Source organism: Gallus gallus, chromosome Z (genome assembly GCF_016699485.2).
Source record: "Gallus gallus isolate bGalGal1 chromosome Z, bGalGal1.mat.broiler.GRCg7b, whole genome shotgun sequence".
NCBI classification, from domain to species: Eukaryota; Metazoa; Chordata; class Aves; order Galliformes; family Phasianidae; genus Gallus; species Gallus gallus.
The window spans coordinates 64,366,755-64,387,155 of record NC_052572.1 but is presented as its reverse complement, the minus strand read 5'-3'; the positions used below and the strand labels follow the sequence as shown (position 1 = coordinate 64,387,155).

Here is a 20,401-nt window from a genome sequence, read left to right as displayed (position 1 = left end):
GCATATTTATGATTAAGTAGCAGCTTCCTAGCGGGAGGGACAGGAGTGCAACAGGCCAAAGGAGCCTTTGATAAAGCTCATTCAGACTAAACTTCAGGCTGATGCTAACAGCAGAGTGGAATGGAAAAAGGAAAACTTTCCAGACAGAGCACCTTTTTTCTCACAGCTCTTGCTGTTCTTTTGAGTTTCTTATTCTTAGCTGAGATCAGAGAAATGCTTTGGTGGACAGACATCGTCTTGCAGGTACTAAACCATAGTCTTGAGTCGTGTTGAGGAAACTAGACCATACGGGAGGCAAAATCTCTATGTTTACAGTCATAACATATGAAAAAAATTATCCCTGGAAACATTAAGAATTCCAAGTTATTTATAAATAAGACAAAATCACTATATGAAGGCCTTGACAATTGAAAGGCAGAGCAGACGACAAAGCCTTTGCATTTAAAATGGCATTTTGGCCTCATTAGCTTTAGAAAAGGGACATTAGGCACCACAGCTTATGAGACTTGGGAGTTATTCAAATACAGAGGGAAAAGTAAATTTTATAAATGAGTTCGGGAAGTATTCTATTTCAAAGTTTTACAAAACTAAAAACTATTAAGTAGATATGTTGCCTGAGGGATTTAATATAAAATTTATTTTTTATTACATTGTTGGCAAGACTATCAGAAAGAAATTACCTCAAACAACCAACGGAAATAAATCAAGTGGAAATTAAAAGAATCGTTCCATTTCGTGCTGCTGACATTTTCAGGTGGTTGGAAGGCAGAAATGTAGGAGATGGTCTTCTTGCTTAAACTCACACGCCACCAAAGAGGAAGGCATTTTTAAGGGTATTTTTCTGTGCCTTGGTGGTCCTTCCATGAAATCTGTAACTCCACCACCCCAGCAGCTCTCCCTGGTCACCTGATGCAGCACATTCACTGAAAGATGTTTCCACAAAGGCTTTTAGCAATGGCCTGCAGCCACCTTCTAGCCAGGAAATGGACTCACTGTCTCATGCAATCAATGCCAACACGAGTGGACTGTACAGACACAATACTTGGGTCAAATATTCAGCAATTTCTCCTCTGCTAATAACTACACTGTAAATATTAGATGTTTTGTTTTGGTTTTTCATTTTTTCTTTTCTGAAACGTCACATGCTGCATGTGGTTAATTGGCACAACTCTTCACAAGAAACCAGCAGCATTCGGAACTGCACCAGAAGTCTGTGTTCACCACTAAACCCTGCACATGTTTTGTGTAACACAAGAACACCCTGTGAAAAACATCGAATGGAAGGTGGCTGTGATGATACTGCCTGTTACTGCAAAGTACGGAGACATGAAAAAGCTGGCTTGGGTACATGGTTGGGTTAGCCACAGCAACAGGGATGTTCAGGTGGGCTTTATGAGGAAACAGGTCCTCTCCGTGTTACAATACCTCTGGCGAGTGCACAAGTTTTAAGCTAAGCCCATGTTAATGCCTGTGCTACCCTGCAGGCTGCACTGCTGCTGCTTCCAGAGTGGAAACTCACCTTTCATCTACAAAGCTGTTGGAATTTGCAAATTTACTGTAAGTCACGGACAGCTCTATGTATAGACTTAGAAAACGCTGTAGCAGATTCTGCTTGAAAGCCATATGGTTTATACAGAGCATAATGCTGTTAGCTTATAGAACACATAAAAAGGCTACCTGGATTTTATTTTTTTTCCAAAGCAATGTGAGCTTTTTTTTCCTTTTTTTTTTTTTTTTTTTTTTGGCTCCTATAAAAATGTTTACTTTGAAAGTATTAATAGTTAGATAATTACGAATGTTCCACTTCCAAAATAAGAGCAATTTACAAAGTACCTGCTGCTATCACTAATTACAGCTACAATCCATCCTTAAGGTTAATCCTGCACCCTTGATCATAGCACTTGGAAAAATAAAGTCTTGTATTTCAGTTTCCTAACAGGAAAATATGTTCCCTCAGGAACTAAACCTCTAGATACAAGTTTGGGAACTGCAGTTAAAAAATAAAATCATAAGTTTTTTTCTTTTCAGGCATGCCTGAGATATTCTTAGCACTTGAACAGCACTGCAGGTCACACCAGCCATTAAACAGTGCCAGAAAAATGCAACAGTGCTCCCTGAAATTTGCCATTTTGGTCCTAAAGACGGCATTTTTTCAACAAATTAAAAAAAAATATATTACTAAAAATGGCTCCACTGATTTTCAGCCTAAAACCTCATAGCTAAAATAAAATTATTTTGAAAAAGACATAGGATATGTATCAGCTGTTTCAAGTCATCAAATATGCATTAGCTATGATGAAGCAAGGAATTATTTAGCAATGCTACATTTAAGGAGTATGCTCACAGACTGAAATACTGTCTATGAGCTCTCAGGTTGGTTGCTGCTGCTTTTGACAATAAAGAACATTTTCTCATCCAGAGAAATGTAAAATTGTATTTGGCAGATATTCTGCTCTTAGCCAGAGCAGCCTCCTTTGAAGCTTTCCCAGGAGAAAAAGCTGGATTTTAAAATGGCATCTGCTTTTGTAGAATGCATGCTTTTATATTTTAACATTGCCAGAAATCAAAAAACATTGAATACAACAGTGCAGAATTTTAATGTACGATATGGCTATGTGAAGACACGTGTAAGTTAACATAAGGCAATAGTTTTATATATAGCTATCCTCTTCCCTAGAAATGTAAGTAGATGAGATGATTTACACTGTTCTTCCTTAGTGCTGTGCCTTAGGTAATAGAGATGTGTAAGGAGTAAAACAGAATGAGCTCAACAAGCTCAACACACGTGCTGCTGCCTGCAGGTCATCTGCAGGTTCTCTATCTGGCTCTGAACTAGACTGGACATGACAAGTCCTTACTGTGGCTGCAGGGTAATGGCAAACCTGACAGTAGCAACTTCACAGTAAGAAATGAACATGGTGTCTTGGAAACACCATTAAAAGAAGCCCAGGCCACAGTAATGTCTCTAATCTTTATATCAGTGTACGTCAATCCAGTTGATGACCAAAAAGTGTATTTGGTTTGATGGTTAAAAAAAACTATTTATGTAGTAAAACAGGCAGTAATGAAACTCCAAAGGTCTGTAATTCAGCATGTGACACAGTTCAATATATACTAGAGCATAACACTCCAGTACAAGCACTCTAGACTCCCTTGTGCCTTCAACATGCACTAAAATGAGCAAACGGACAGCAGGTTGCCTTGTTCAAAACCAAAGTAGATTGTCCCACTTCCAGCTGAGCTGGAGGAAAGACAAGCTTGTAAGAAATGTAGAGGAGTGTGGTAAATGCATGACAAGACAAAGAGACAGCTATGGTTACAGCTATGGTTACATACTTCATAACTGTTGTTTTACATTGTGCTTTTCTAGGATACCAAGCAAAGTTCTCCAATCTGTGGTATCCAATTCAGTGGGACACATGAATGCATTTCTCATATCTCTGATTTAAAAGAACATGACCCACATATGTTTACTGACTTGGCGCAAGATGAAGCTTGCTTATGAAATGTGATATGGAAATGTCAGTACTTCAACCCGTAGCCATCTTCTCTTAGAAATGGACAGACAAGGAGTTCTTTTTATCATCCAGAATCCTGTTTATTTTCTTAGGTAAACTTTCGTTTATGTGGATAAAAGTTGTTAAAATGCCTTATCTGTCCTCTATTTTACTTCTAGAACATTTAATTTTAGGAAGTTACATTTTCTTTTCTTAAAAACCTCTCTCTCTTGTTGAATTTCATTGATTGCCTATCCTTAGAAAGGTTCCTGTAATTGCCTGGACTCTAATATATCGTGTATATGACAGGGTAATACCCAACTTCAGAATTTATTTTATTTGCTTCAAGAATTCAAAGTATGTCTGGAGATCTGAAGAAATTAAGGGTAAAATAGATTAAATAGTTTTACTTAATGGTACGATCTATTTCAATACCTCTTTTTCAGATATGTAACTATTTACTTTAACGCAAATTGCCATCTTTCTTTCATTTATGTCTCTCCCCAAAAAAGCAGAAACAGGAATCTAAGTAACAAACATATGTAAGTCCTAACTGTGTTCTCAGTGTCCATCTGCTGGAAATTCATTCTTGGAATACAAAGGTGTAAAAGGAATAACAAAATAAATTGCTCTGATTTGGATTGTTAAGTCATGTTTGTGTCTTGATATGCTGAATGCCATGCTGCCTTCTGCAACCACACTAGGGATGGCAAAGTTCTGGTAACGAGAAAATGTAGTATCTTAAGTAGCAGCAGAGACAAGATACAAGAATGATCATGCAGTTTCTTGTCTGTATTCTGCTAGTAGTAATTATAGTAGCCCCTTATAAGTTTTGTTATCTCCTGTGAAATAAATCTAAATAAAACAAAGAGCATCATGCTTTTTTTCCGGCTTATTGATCATTCAAACAATTCCATACAAGAAAAGATATATATGAAATACAGAAGATTTCTCACTTTGAGTCACTTGTTCTGTCAAAATCCAAAGTTTAAATCTAGCCCACTTAAGACACAGTAATTTTACATATGAAATTGTTCTACATGCTTAAGAAGGGGAGCTGTCTACAGGTATAAAATGAATAATCCACTCCAATGACAAACTCCATGTCTAGAATAATTCAGTATAGCTCAACAGAACTCAGCTGAGATCAATTTTCACTAAATAGGAATCCAGCCTCAGAAGAACAGAGCAATACTGGAAAACTTGCACTCATGTCTGTAAATCTGTTCCATCTGCTAAGAGTGAAAATAAATGTAGTCATGGAAATAAAAGCAGAAACAGAGAATCATCCACACTTATTTCAAAAAGTTGTTTTGTTGTGTTTTGTGTTGTTGGTTTTTTTTTAATCAAGAGGGTTGTTGGTTTCTTTGTTTGTTTTTCGTTTTTTGCTAAAAATCATGCATTATTTTGCAGAAACGAATCATACTTATATCAATCTTTACCCAAAGAAAAGTAAAAACATAAAAGGTTATAATGCACACAAGCACATATTGGTAGCTCTACTGACAAAATATTCTCTGTATTTTTACTTTGGCTTGTGAAAAGAACTCATTATTTGTGCAGACCTGAAGGAACAGCAAATGAGCCTGAAAAAGATGCATGCAGAACAAGCAAGTTGCTGTGGCTTTACTTTTGTAATTGCAGTTATTAGACAACAAAACATGTTACTTATCAAAGCATGTTCTCTCTTAAATTACGTAACCCAAATGTCACTTCTACAACGAAATAATGATTTTTCTAAACATTATAAGGTTTATCATTGTGCTTACATGTTCATTCCAGGCATCCCCGGGCCACCTAAAGCATTCAGTGGGGGTCTCATTGCACCTCCATAGTTCTGCAATGATAACCAAGGGTCAGACTACCACAAAACAAAAAAACAAAACCAAAGAGGAGGGGGAAAGAAAGGACAGCAGGTTAATGATATCCCTATGTAAGTGCTGACTGGATAGGCCAATGTAATTCATTCTTTCAGGAGTTTCCATTGTTGACGTAAAAAAATAATATTGTTATCCCCAAGGAGGAAGAATTACATGTACTATTCAAATAGAAATATATTAAGAATACTTAGAATTGTTACAAGAGGAATTATTTACATATAGAGAAGTCAAGTCAATAGCCAGAGGAACAACTTTTATAATGCATTCAGCTTTTAAACAAAGGAAGCTCATTCAAAATTAGAAACCTGGGATTAGATTCTGAGATTTCTACATTATATAATTTAAATAAAATTTCTCTACATTATATAATTTAAATAAAATTTTCTCTTGCTAGGGTATCAATAAATTCTGGTAAGAAATTACACCATATGATATCACTTCAGTAACATACAGCATAACCATCACATTTCTCTTCAAATCAGTCAATTCAAAATGTGAGCAAGATGAAAATTATTTAATATGATAATGAATGTCACAGCAATGCCAAAAAATGAATTGTCTAATGCCTATGAAATCAGAGCTATGCTCCGATAACATGACAAAAGCCTAACAACTGTACTGTTTTATATGAAAAACTAAATTGTACCTATTTTAATTCAGACGAATACAAGCAGAACAGTCTATTGTCACAGCTCACATTCGTAATACACTCTGTGGTCTGTGTTGACTTTTCTTACTTTTTTTTTTAAACTTTTTTTCTGATATTGCAAAGGAATGGAAAATATAATATTCTCTAAAATGAACAGTATTGCCTTAAACATACTGGCTCTGCATTTCAGATGGTAGAGAGACATGCAAATAATTTATTTTAAAAAATCTAAGTTGTTGTCTATTTTCCAATAATAAAACTAATATGCTTTAATTGGTGTATACTATACTAACAACTACAAAATCTACATAACATAGGCTTACAGGTATTCTCCATGTCAGCCTAATTCCCAAAGCGTGTGAACATGATGTCATGAATACATGAGAAAAATCCAACAAAAAATCAAAGTATTGGTCCAGTGCCGTTCACATGTTGAGTGATTTAGATATCTAGAATTGATATAGAACTGGGAGAGGAGGTTCCATGTCCTAAACAGAAACCCCAAAGGTGTAATTTTCCTCTCTGTTAGACACTCCTGAAAGTGTATGATACAGAGGTTTACAAGAATACATCCAAAGGCTGAAAACAGAGGTCATTTTCCAGATCTATTCTATGATCCAACAGTGCCATCTGAAGATAGTATTAGCCATAGCTGCCGGACATCAATCACTACTCATTTCTTAAATTTGTGTGCAGTTGACAGATCAATTGGTGTGCATGCTCTGGCAAAAAATCAGCCAGATTAACTCAAACCTCTTGTTTAACCTAAGTTACCACAGATAATTTTGCCTGAGCCACTCTTCTGTCACAACTGTAGGACAGAAACTCAGGAGTAGAAGGAGCTGATAGGTACAGTAATATCATCAGATAGTATTAGTGGATGTGGAAGAGAATACAGGCTAACTCTAACAAAACAATGGTTCCATATTTATTTTATTTCATTTTCCTATCTTGATTTGGAGGGCCGAGCTATTCATCCTTTTTGGCTATCTTCCATCTCTATTTTAGTCTAGGAACCATTTGTGTAGGACAGGGTTAAAGACCATTATGGAATCATGGAATACTGGAATACTTCTAATCAAATGTACTTCCAACTCTAATTACTACTAACTCTAATCAAATGTACTCCTTCGTCCTAAAATAAGAGCACTTTCATTAAGTCTACTAATAAACACATTCCTTCAGCTGCAGCTATGCGCTCTGTCCTAATGTGTTCCTTAGAGGTTTTGACTTGAAGTCACCACCACCACTGTTTACCTGGTATTGGGCTGTTCATAACAGGACTCCCTAACATCAGGTGGTCAAAATGAGATAAATGAGCCTAGACTTTTAAATATTTAAGATAATCTAATTAGTTTTTACTTGAATGCGTGAGAGACATATGGTAAGCTCACCAGCAACTTTGAGGGACTGGGAGTAAGCAGTCTATCACAGTGTGCGCTGTGTACATTGTCCAGCTGGCGTAACTAAGGCTTGAAAAAAACTTAACCTAATTCTTTTCAGCTTTTCAGAGATTCAAGCATCTGTAGCACTGCTTTTAGTTTCACGGTATTTAGTTTGGAACAGTGTAGAATCCTAAAACACAGAATGCTGAGATAAGCATTTATATATCAGCACATGAAGTGCTTCCCAGGTTTAACTGCCTGTGCAGCAAGGTAGAACAGAGCCTTGCACTCTGGGCACAACAAGGCCAAATTTACAGCATGTAGCAAGAGGACTTTTAGAAGCATGCTTGAAAGACAAATTCAGTTTGGTTTTAGAACTGCATTCTGAGATGATCCTAAAAGCAATACACAAAGATGATCCATTTACAGAAGAAAATTATTTGCAAGTTTAAAGTTGTGTAGATAAACTATGTTTTCCCCATTTTAAGGGAATGTTTGTCGAAAGAAGAATTTTACAAATACTGCATCTTAAGAGACAGCAAAAATGAAAAAAAAACCACCACCCTTATAAAAACTGGCATGAGATTTGCCTGCTGTGTGACTAATGGTGCTGCATAAAGTATCAGCTCAATCTCATCTGGCAGCACTGCAAAACTTCTCTTTCTACCTCCAAAACACAAGTGGTAAATAAACTTCAATGCTACAGAAGAAACAACAAATTTATTTAATAACAGTTTGTTGGTCACACAGCAGATGTTGTGTAGAACCACACAACTGGTTTCTACCAATAGGACCCAAAAGTGTAAAGGCAGTTATGAACCGATTTGAAAGGCAAAACTATTTAATCATTTAAAATTCAGTTTCTATTCCAAGGAGTAAATAAGACACTAGAGAAATTATCTAAATTGAGAAGTAAAAATGCAAAGTATGAGAACAAAATACTGGCAACGGGGTATAAAACACAACTATCCAAATCTTCCCTCACCAAGAATGTTAACAAAACACAAAGTAACTTTTAGGATTCGTGTTTCAAGTGTACATAATAACTGACAGATTTGCCTATCACGGTTTATTATTAAGAAGTAATGCCAACAAATACTGGTTTTGCACTTTTGAGGAAAGCATCAATACACAGTTATGAACAGCTCAGCACCTTGGAGAAGATAAACTCTTGCAATCCAAGATTGCTTTCCTCCTTGGGATCAAAGCTGGAGAGATGTTTATGACTGATACATGGCAGAAAAAGAAGCATGAACTCTTGATTTTAAAAAATCTATCTCAATAGTGGTTAAAGAAAAGCTTATCGCTTTTCTTATTGCTATAGTTTGCCTCAATAATACTGTAGTACTAAGTAGTACTATGAGATGAACTTTACCCTCCTTGATGATATAATATAATAGGTTGAGAGAATGAGGAAATGCTTCCTTGACAATCAGAATCCTTTACAAATCCTATCTTTCAATTACAGCATACACTGGACGTAGGAAAAATGTAACTTTCCTGAAAGAACTGAGTTAAGGAATTCCTTCTAATTTCAAATCTTTAAAAAGTTGTTTTTGCATTTTAGATCTTATACAACTGTAAATCAGAATTTTTACAATAAATAAAATTTATTTTTAAATGGTATTATAAGAACATCTCCTAGCAGATTCTGTCTTCAAACAGTGCAACACCAGAATCAAAGTAATTAAGTATAAACACAGATCTGCCAATAAAAATGAATAATTATTTGTAGTATGTACCTGTGGTCCTAAAGGAACCATTCCTCTCGGAGGAGTCATTCTCTGCATAGGTCCACCCATGTTTGGATGCCCTAGAAATTAAATTACATAGTTTAAAAAACTATGTGAAATACAGACACCTTCCAAATCAACTTTAATCATTCCATTGGGAGGTGTTCCTGCCTACAGCAGGGTGGTTGGAACTAGGTGACCTTAAAGGTCCTTTCCAACCCAAAGCATTCTTTAACTCTATGATTCCTTCTAAATTAACAACAACAACAAAAAAGCTACGGTAAAGTTTGAAACACCGAGCAAAGGATGCCAAAGGATTGAGAAGATGCTATGTTATACAGTGCAAATATTTATTTAATTCACCTTGCTGCCGTGTTGGGTCCATCCCACTAGGCAATAATGGCTGACTTCCTGGGACACCTCCAAGTGCCTGTAGGCATAAAAATCATATTGTAAGAACATAATATACTGAAATGTATGGTAAATAGATAACAGATAATATTTTGTTTTTAATTCCTAGATGTTTTTTCTGAATCAAGAGTAAAGCATTAAAGTTAACACTCTTGAACATCCTAATGGAATGTCCTGAGTGCCCAACCAAATGTCCTAAATGTCCAACAACCCCATCCATGGATTTGCATGTACAAACTCTTGCACTTCTTCGGAATTATGGTAAATAATCTCCAAAACAGATCCTCATCCAATTTGTTTCTTTTCTCCAATTCTTTCTTTGCTTTAGCTCACCTAGTCTTTAACCTCAAATCATAGCCTATTTCTTGGTTACCTGGCAATTTATCCTAAGTTTATGTTGTTACAGTTTTCCCTTTTCATAGTAATTTTAAATCTTCTCTTAAGAGGCCCCAATGTGGACACCATGATATCTTCTAAGAGCTGCAACTACGCCAGTTGGTTTCAGCACTCAAAGGGTAAGGCAAAGCAGGCCTGTGATGTGGGAGATGGATATTCTACCTGCTTCCCCCTTGAGAAGCACTACCTTATTACTTGTCTACAGGAGATAACAACGGTCACAACACTTGCTCCTATAGCTTCTCTTCATGTCTGAAGAAAAAATATGGTGTTACTTCACCTTTGGTCCAAATCAAGTGTGTTTACATTTTTATGTCCCTCTTACAGTAACTGATTCAGGATTAAGGCTAATTTCTACAATCTCTTAACTGCAGTTTAGTCAGCTAGAATAATTTTATATGAAAGGATCTTTGCAGCTGATCCACGAAGTGCCATTTAAAATTTCAAAATAACTTTTTCATTAAAATGTGTCTGGAATGAGTAATTCTTGTGCTAAGAAAATAATCTACTCAGGCAGCATAGGTAACTGCTTACTGAAGGGATGGATAAACTACCGCTGATCTGAAAATACTATGGTGGTTTTGGGTTCACACAAAAGGAAATTTATCTGTAAATATTTTATAGTTTATTTCCAAAAAAGGAAGAAAGTTCAAAATTAAGATGCACATTATTACTCTAGTTTAGCACCAGGTTAAAAGATATTCTACTGTAATATTACAGAACAAACACATCATCTGTTAAATTCTGTAAATCACTTAAAACTGAGTTTTGCATTTACTTCTGATGCTTGATCAGCTCAAAGACAGATCTAAGAACAAGACATGAAATATATAGGGAAGCGTCAAATACTCTTGCGAAGGAGGAACTGGTCACTTCTGCTCAAGATACCAGACAAATAAGGATGAGCTGCTGCAATATTTGACTGATACTCGGATCATGTGGTCATTACAATTTCTTGCCAATGCACCAGAGGACTCTTCAACAACACGGAGTATGCCAGCACAGCACGGGCAATGCCAAGAGCAAATACGCTTCCAGGACTGGATCTTTCAGGGCATGATGGAGACCTGGAAACATCCTGGGGGCACTCTGTGGCACACAGTATTCACTAATGCTCCTCACCGTGGAGCCCAGATCCAACTCACGTACCCCAACACAGGATTGGAAGTGCTGGGAATGCACGTTCCATGTCACACCTCTCTGTACAAAATACAACCTCAAATGCTCTATGTTGAGGGATGGAGGTATAGGTATGGTGGAGGTTTAACGTCAGAGTAAACTCTGATAAACATCAGATAATCTATCTCCTTGTAACCCAAATGTTGGCCTTAAGGTAGTTCACTACTTTCAATGGTAGCCCTTAAGGTCCCTTAAAAAAGAGCAGTTGTGCTAAAAGCAGTAATTCATGAATGCAGCGTAATATAAATGAATTGCAAGAGCTGTAATTCATCAACATTATCTTGCAGTTCTACACTGAAAATGCACTGTGCAGACAAAAATGCGTCTGAAATAAAGCTGTGGTTTGGCAGCAATTTCACAGCATTCACCACACCCGGGTTCTACCTGCCATATTTGCACAGTTCAGAAACACAGAAACAAAAGAATAATGGATATCCAACACTGGTATACTCCTGGCTAGGACATTACTAAAAAGGTGGAAAACCCTGGAAGACATTTTGTACTGAATTACAATACACTGTTGCTAACATTTAACAAAGTTCTCTGGATGTACTTCATTGCACTTACACTGTCCTTTGATGTCCACATCAGCAATGTCAGGTCAGACATTTCCCTTGTGAAAAAGCAGCTGTGTTATAGATCACCAGGTGATCTTGCAAGCTAAACCAGTTCACTAAAATTTGATGTTCAGTTTTATGACAATATTGTGCCAATGGTCAAGACAAGTTTGTTGACATGGTGACATACAAATACGGAAAAGTTGAGCTCTGGTGATAACAAAGACAGTCCTGGAAGTCTAGGTTGCACAAAATGATATTCTACCTTGCCTATCAACCTTTCTAAGTCATGCGAATGGCACCACTTTTCTTATAGCTCTGTCTCCTTCTCGCTTAACATTTCAATTGCTGACATTCACCTTCTCTTCTAATTGCACTAAGAAAATAGAAATAGTATCTTCTTCCAGAGCCATTTTTTAACAGATGGGCCAATAAAGGTCTCTGCTGATGAACAACAGCTCATTACTTGTTCCTGTTACGCTAGCATTCATATCCTCCAATGGAGAAGAGGGAAAAAGTAGTAATCTGATGCTTTTATAAAGTCTTCAGAGTACCTGTGAAAGGCACAGAACACCTGATGATAACTGCTTCTCACCAATCATCTCCTGTTTACTGTGAAGTAAATACATTGTTACTGTAGTACTTTACACATCCAACAAAGAGGAAGGAGTGATGTACTGTGTGTAGAATGAAGTAAAGCAGTTCTAAGAGGTACGTGCATACTGTTTTTGGGAAAGTTCAGAGAACATAATGGTGATGGAGACACACTGCCTTCAACCTGGGCAGGCAGCACAGCCTGGCTGAGGTTAACATGTCTCCCTCTCTACAAGGCCACTGTGTTCTCCCTCTGCAGACAGACCAAGGGTACGATAAATCTTGAGGTGTGCACAGTAATTAAGCAAAGGAAGGTGAGCCAGTAGTGGTATGATGTGTCTATTAACGGACAGACAATATGGAGTGGAAAGGGACTAAGGCAGTTTTGTGTGCCAGACATCGACAGCATTCAGGACAAAGCTCCTGCATCACGACCTGGATCATGACTGTGCAGGAGTGATAAATTCTTACCTGGTTGGGTATTCTTAAAGGTGGCCTTGGACCTCCAGGGTACCGAGGGGACATGAAAGGCTACGAAAAAAGAAATACTGCTAAGTAATTCAACTTTGATTGTAAATACCACATTGTGTCACTGCATGTATGGCTTCTGCCATGCTCAGACTTCAGACATCCAGCTTAAATACTTTCACAGAGAATGCAGTAGATTATTCCACAACCTTTAGCAGGGCTAAATAAATATAGAGATTCTCACTGAATGTGTCTACCAAGATACATTATTTAAAGTTTTTTTACAGCTATTGTGAATGCAGAATATAAACAATTTAATGCTTTAACTGTGAAGAATAAGCCAGTTAGCCCATGTTATCACATATCTAATTTCTTCATTGCAAGAGTGTGAGAGATAACCCCGGAATACAAAAGCAAAATGTTCTTGAAAGAGACAAGAGCTAAGTACCAGCATAATGATTCACAAGTAATTTCCCCTCACTTTTTCATAATAATGCAGTAAAATATCATACAAGACTTGACCTGTGTGGGCACAGATGAGTTTATGTCACAAGCTTCTCTGAGTTGTTTATGCGAGCCATACTAAATCTGTGTATCAACTCCTCTCATCCCTCCACACACAACTCCATAATCATTACAACTTTTCCTCTGTCAAAGCAACAAATACACTAATCCTGTGCTCTAAGCTTCTAGTGGCTTTTGGCTTCTTGAGTACTACTTCATAGCCCAGAAATAAAGTCAGTACCTTAAACTAAGACCATAAATAAATGATAAACAAATGGCAGTACAAGCAAACACACTTAACATCTCCGCTTATTCCATCTCAAAGTGTGACAGTAATCTGGAAATCTAAAAAGCAAGGAGATTAGCAGGAAAGAGGCACAAACATCTGACTAAACAGATGATGAAGAGGATAATTTTGGCAAGTAGAAATAACTATAACTCTAGAAGAAAATGAGTAGCTAAAAGTGTGCACTTTGACTGTGAAGACGGGGACAAAAATGACTGATTCCTTCAAGTGCTGAAGAAGAAGTATTTACATAAGGTGTCTTCTTAAATCTTCCAATAATACACTAGCTTATTCTCTCCTATGCCTAAATTGTCAGGCACTTGGAAAGCAAAAACTTTTTTTCACAATAAGAGCTTGTTTCTGTTCATGACCTTGCCTAGTATCATCCGGGAGAAGAGAGAGATGAAAGACAGAAGTTGCATGGCACAACCCAGGAGAAATGTCTTCTGACAAACGAGTTGCTGAACAAACTCAGTCCTAGGGGTCTCTTGGATGAGAAACCAATACATCTAAACAGGAATTATCAACTCAGCTGTAGCTAAGGACCACGTGCAGGTCACTCAAACCCTGTGTTCAACATAATTTCACCAATGAATGGCATGTCTGAGCTGTCGTCAGCTGTGCTGCGTTATAAAATACAATGCCAGTGATCATTGCTATCAGTGATGCATGCAATAACAGTAGCAAGACCAGCAGCATAGTTGTAATTGTTGCTAATATTTAGCAATGGTATTTTTCCTATGACCTGTAGGAAAAAAGTCAACTGAACCTTTCATGTTGGAATCAGATGAACATTGTAATAACTTTCTACACAAACATGCTTGAAATAGACACTAGAAAGTGATTTTAGATACAGATAGTTTACCAATTGGAGAAGAAAGGTTAAATGACAATTGTGAAAAGTTTGCATTAATAAAAAAGACACCTGAAATGTGCTAAAGAAAAGGAAGGTTTCTATGTGCCCTCTGTCTGTTGGTGAGATTCCACAGTGGTGAAGAAAGAGAATAAACAGCTCTGCTTGTACTGAAGGCTGTAAACACAAAGATCGTTGAAAAACAGTAAATGTGTGATGAAATTAGAATTTCAACAATTGCCTTACAGGTGAACCAATTGCATTCTATGGCATGAAGCAATTTTAGTGAGTGTCACATTTAGCTCACTATGTATATTCACAGGGAATGATATCACATTTACAGTTTATTAATATTTGTAAAATGGAAGTTGGGAACATCTCGCAGGTCAACCATACAATGTAAAATCACATGATCAATATTAGTGCATAATAATGAGTTTGTTAGTCACAGAATAACTTTTCTCTTCCAGATTTCCTTTAAGGCAGGAGGGATACCTGCTTGTCCCCTGCCTTACCAATAGGTTTACTTTCCTGTTCACTGTATACAAATATCTAAAAAATTATTTTTTGTATAGAACCATAATTTTATAACATGCTAACATAGATATTGTCAGAATTTACTTTGCACAACGTGACTCACACTGTCACTAATGCATGACCATTAGAATCCTCATACTTTGGTTTGCTGCATCCCTGAGGTCAGTGGCTGTTTCAGATATTTAAGTCTGCACACACAGGTCACAGGTGACACATAAGATTTTTCTCTGACATAATATAATAAATCACATTTTTTAAGGCATTGTTACATAGGCATAAAAGTAGATTTTTACTTGAGAGCCAGTGCATTTGTTCATAAATGATTTGTTAGTCCACTGCATGAATACCCATAGCAGCCTCTTTGATATAACTCTGTCTTATAGGAAGTTTTATTTGCTGTTAATATTAATTTCTGTATGTATTTCTCTTAAGTATATTTGTAGAAATGTTTAAACCTTTTCCCATTCTTTTAAGTTATCTGAATCCAAGTAGAAGAGCAATGAAATTGTAAATTTCAGACAAGTTTTATAGTCCTTGATTTTTCATGGATATGAACACTGTACACAAAGAACATTATACTCCATGGGCAGGGAAATATATAAACAACTAGGAAGTACAAATAATATTTTGGTGAATGTAAGTGCCAATGAAGTGCCACGTAAGACTGCAGAAAATGGTGAAATATTAATGTCAAAGACAATTCTAAAATATCTGACACTGTTTCAGATGAGCATTTAGTACTAAAGACTACCAGAAAAATTCTAAAATTCACCAAAAGAAAAAATAAACGAATCTTTGTATTAGTTGCTAACCCTTGTCCTCTCCACAATTAATGCCACGTTTGCCAATAAAGAGCTCTTCCAAGACACTTCAAGACACGAAAGAAATTGTGCCAAATGTTTTATGGAAAAAAAAAAATTAAATATAAATAGCTATTCACCACATTAGGAGAAAATTTTTTTAATCTGACACACACAAGACGTCACTAAGACATTCTGAAAGACAAGAAATCAAGCAGCAGGCATTTTTTGTCATATGTAGTGTTTTGCTACATTTTTTGTAATTAGGAGAAACAGTTGACATTTAGTCTTTTATCTAGTTTTATTTTATCGTTCAGACCTGCTGACCATGGTTTACGGAGAAACAACACCGGACTTTGTTTCTCAAAGTTAGCAGCACTCTCTTTCTTTGCCAGCTCTTTGATCCTCTTCCCTCAGAGATGTTGCAGCATATATATCATATCCATGCATATACATAATGAGCCTAATGCATGTGCATTAATTTGAAAACACTGACCACAGATGTAATGGGTCAATGTGATGCTTGTCTTTTGAAGACAAATACAACTTATTTGTGTGATGAAGACAGACAGGTATTTCTGCCCATTAACCCAGCCTTCTGTCAACTCAGAATTCAGCACCTTTGTAGCCTAGAACCTTCCATGTATCCCCACACGAAATTCAGAGCAACACAGATTCTAGATTTATCCAAAGTTCAGCAGAGGGGACTCGGTAGGCACCACATCAATGAATCAATGCTTCCTTGCCTATCCGTGCTGGCAAGGTGGGATGGGGCCATCTGCAGTGCACAGGTTACAAGACGATTTCCTCCGTATTTATGGTCAGAGAGGATTTACGGGCATATGACTACACTGTACTCTTAGCAAAGGCAAAGTAGAAATAATTAAACCCAAAGAATAAGCCAAAAGGTAGGTAGCATAGTTTGACAGTGTTGCACTAACTTTAGCTTCTTTAGCTTCCTACCTGATGGTAGGAAGGGCCAAAAGACATTACCTCCTAGAGCCCTCCCCATGCAGAAGGATGCAGAAACATGAGGAATCTCACATCCAGATCTTATGTAATATAAGGAAAACCTTGAGCAGTGTATTAGAACATTCAACCTCTTAAGAAGCTGATCTGCCCAGGGGAAAAGGATATTACTAGAGTGGTTCAATTCAACAGTAATTTCCAGAATCTGGAATGGCTCTTGATTGTTTCCAGTAACTAGTGCAGCCTTCAAGTTGCTTGAATCCACAACAGATGCATTACACTGAGTACAAGGAGGTACAAACAATGCTTTCACGCATTACCCAAAGCTACAATTAACTTCTCAAACAGAATTCAGGAACTGGCACACAACTTCAGCAGTGTACTAAGAAAAGAAACAACAACAACTAGAACAAAAAAACAGCCCAACCCAACCCAAAAGAATGCAAAGAAAGTAAAAAAACAGGCAAGTATGTCTGATCTAAGCCACAACTGAGAAGACAGCCCTTGATGGAGGTGCCACCAGCATTTGGAAATGTGTCACACAAGTTATAACAATACTAGAAGAGTAAGGCAAATGTTTTCAGAAATCAGCTTACTGAACACATCTGCAAACACCAGTATATTTTAACTACCTCATTCAGATATAAAATGTATTAATTTGGTATCACAATATCATTTTGCAGGCTACTGTCAAGTAGCTGAGACCAGAGACATGCAAATTCTACTAAACTGAGTGAAAAGAAAGTGCGGTAGGAGAAACTTTTCATTCAGTCACCACAGGACACACATTCATCAACTTAAAGTAAAAGAAATGCTAGAAAAGAAGAGAGAATAAAATCAAGCCATGTATTTAATAACATTTTTTAAGTTGAGTGTGCATGAGTGTGTGAATGTACAATGTAAAGATCTTGTAAAACAACGGGATAAACTGATAATAGGTGTCTAGCAGGGAAGTTAACTGATGTTGAAGCATCAGTCAGTAGTTCTCACGGGCCACATTCTTGTTCTGATATTTGGGAAAAACGCTTTCATAAAAAAATATCCAAAGGGAAGCTGGTGACATAAGAGCATGGAAGCTAGCACGTTTCTGTGCCAGCTATATAATTTTCACTCTTTTTTTAAAATTGTTTAGGTGGCTTTGCAATATGACGCTCTTCAGTTTACTTGTACCTAAGACTAGTGGAATAAACGAAGTTAAAAGATTAAACTTCATTAAGCAGCACAGGTATTGATAAATCTGCGTTTCTTTAAATTCACCTCCCTTCCCAACATGGCTAAACTATCAACAACTGCGTGCTGTTTCACATACATCACAAATCACTCAAGAATCCACACTCAAATAACTAATCCTCAATATTGTTTATATTTCAGTTCCTATTCCTTGCTTAATGAGATTAATGTCCCATAAATAACTGTATGTATTCCAATATTACATATCTCATGCCCTGCAATACCACATAGTAAAATTCTGTGTGACAAACAAACGCACATGAGGAAAAACAAGTAAATGCAGTTTGAAAAGAATTACAGCAGTTCCTAGGCATGATCAATGGTGGGGTTGTGCGCATCAGCTAACAGTAAAAATACCAAGGGGCAAAATGACAGCAATGAAGACAAGGGCTGTTTTTCTGAGGAAAGTAAAATGGAATGAGCAGTGCTTGAACAGGAGAACTTTGTCCACATGGCATGAAAAAGAAATCCAGCACTTTTAAGTTTTTAAGTTTGTTTAAAGTAACAACATTACTGTAGATTCACATTAACATCTTCGTAGCTTGGTGTATCAAAAGGTTTGTTTCAACATGAGAAATATGCAGATGTCTGGTCAAAGCAGGATAAAAAGTATATTTTTAGGGTACATAACTCACCTGTTTTAAATAAATGTATTTAAATCAATGAGAGGAAGAGGAGCAGCAGTTTAACCAGAGGAGGAGTACTTAAACTAGTCTCAGATATCCCAGGCTGACTGGTTCATGATGGGGCTGCTTTTTCTAAGCATGATGCGCAACAGCCTCAGGAATGGGATGCACTGGATGCACTCAGTGCTGAAGCCACTGAAGATGTAACCTGGCCATGCTCTTCCCTCTCAGTGACAGCATGGTGTGGACAATGTGAGTGATGAATGAGTATCCCTACGGATACCTCATGAACAGGGGGCTTTTCATGATTCTTGGGTACTTCAGGACCATGCCAGCCAGATCTGAACACTCCCATGTGAGCAGTGTCAGCTTGGCTGGCTGGGCCTGCCAGAGGCTGTGGGCATAGGCCCTTCACTTCCATCAGCCCCGGCAGGTTGCTCATGGATGATGGGAAGGAGAGGACATGTTTCTAACCACAGCTACATCCAGATCTGGAAGAGGATGTCTGTGCCCTGCTCTTGCTGCACTTGCTATGGCTTAGGAGAGCAGAGGAATGGGTTTTGTTTGCACCGAGACCTGCAGGCAGAGCTCTGCAAGGCTTGCCAAGGCCACCTCATACATGCACACTTCCAAAAGCAAGCAAAAACTTCTTAATAGCATGCCATTTCTTTATCTGTGTCATCAAATTTAGAAGAGTGTTCTTAGATTGTGAGTCTCAGCATCCCAAGAGGCTGCTGATATTCCCAACCAGAGAGTGACTCGTTATGATATAAGAAGAGCACACTACAAATTAAAAAATACAAGGTAAAACACAGCTTTTAGCACTTGGTATAAAAAGTACAGAAATTATTTAATTGGTTTGCATAACTCAGTCACTACAATCAGCACAAACTCTAAATTCTACTTATCACTGGAAGCTCAAAATGGAACCACAGCCTTTGTGCCCATGCTCTGATGAATTATTTTAAATTAACTGCACTTCTGTACTTGAAGAGGGTCCAAATTACTGGCATCATATTTATAAATCAGGTGTGAATTCTCATAAAGACCAAATCTCCAAATCTCTTAATTTAGTAAGTTAAAGTTCTAAATCTTTGTTCTCTGCTCCTCCATTAAAAAATATATAAATTAATTTTTAAAAAAACCTACCAAATTACATATTGCATCCCTAAAAATAGGATTCATATTTCTTTTTCCCAAATTCCATTTCTGTGGAAAATGACCAATATCATTTAACTATTTATAGCCTAAATGGTATCAAATAAGACTTCTCGATGATTCTGCTTATTTTTTTAATTATACTATTGGTACTGAAGAATGATTAGGAAGCAACATTTTTATATATCATCTTAAGATTCTTATATCTGGTAGAGTGAGTTAGAGATACTGGTTCCACCGGTGTAACGGTTTCTATTATAAAATACACGGTTTCGTATTTAAAGAGTACAGTGATAAACCATGAAGTACGTGTGAATGGAACGTATCCAAGTTACTTTCCGATTTGTATCCTTTAATTTATTTAGTTTCCTCTGCATTTTTTGTGGACCTCCTCATTGGCAATCACAATCACCATAGTGTATAAGACACTCATGATTAACACATTTTAATTCCAACTAGGACTATTACTAAATTAGCCCTTAAAATGACACTCTTGTGCTGGCACAGTCTGCTGATAAGCATAAACACGTTAACTGACCCTCTAAAAAACTCAGACGAGCTTTCATCCAGTTCTTAACAGAAATTCTGTTCCTATTCAGCTGTATTTTGCTGTAAAGTTTTACAATCCCTCTTGTCCTCCTTTGCCCCCAAAAGGCTGACACAGTGTTAGAGGTCTTTTTATTCTGCTG

General features: G+C 37.0%; 1 protein-coding gene across 4 annotated transcripts in view; it reads right to left on the bottom strand.

Moving 5' to 3' along the window:
- SSBP2 (single stranded DNA binding protein 2) overlaps positions 1–20,401 on the bottom strand; it is a 170,965-nt gene that overhangs the window by 28,334 nt on the left and 122,230 nt on the right. For 2 of the 4 annotated variants that reach the window (XM_046905913.1, XM_046905915.1), the window contains 4 exons: positions 12,753–12,812; positions 9,508–9,574; positions 9,154–9,224; positions 5,267–5,358 (listed from right to left, as the gene is read on the bottom strand). In XM_046905913.1, coding sequence (XP_046761869.1) covers positions 5,267–5,358; positions 9,154–9,224; positions 9,508–9,574; positions 12,753–12,812 — 290 coding nt within the window. The remainder of the gene's footprint in view (positions 1–5,266; positions 5,359–9,153; positions 9,225–9,507; positions 9,575–12,752; positions 12,813–20,401) is intronic. The other 2 variants (XM_001234273.7, XM_004949458.5) reach the window with 1 other exon arrangement.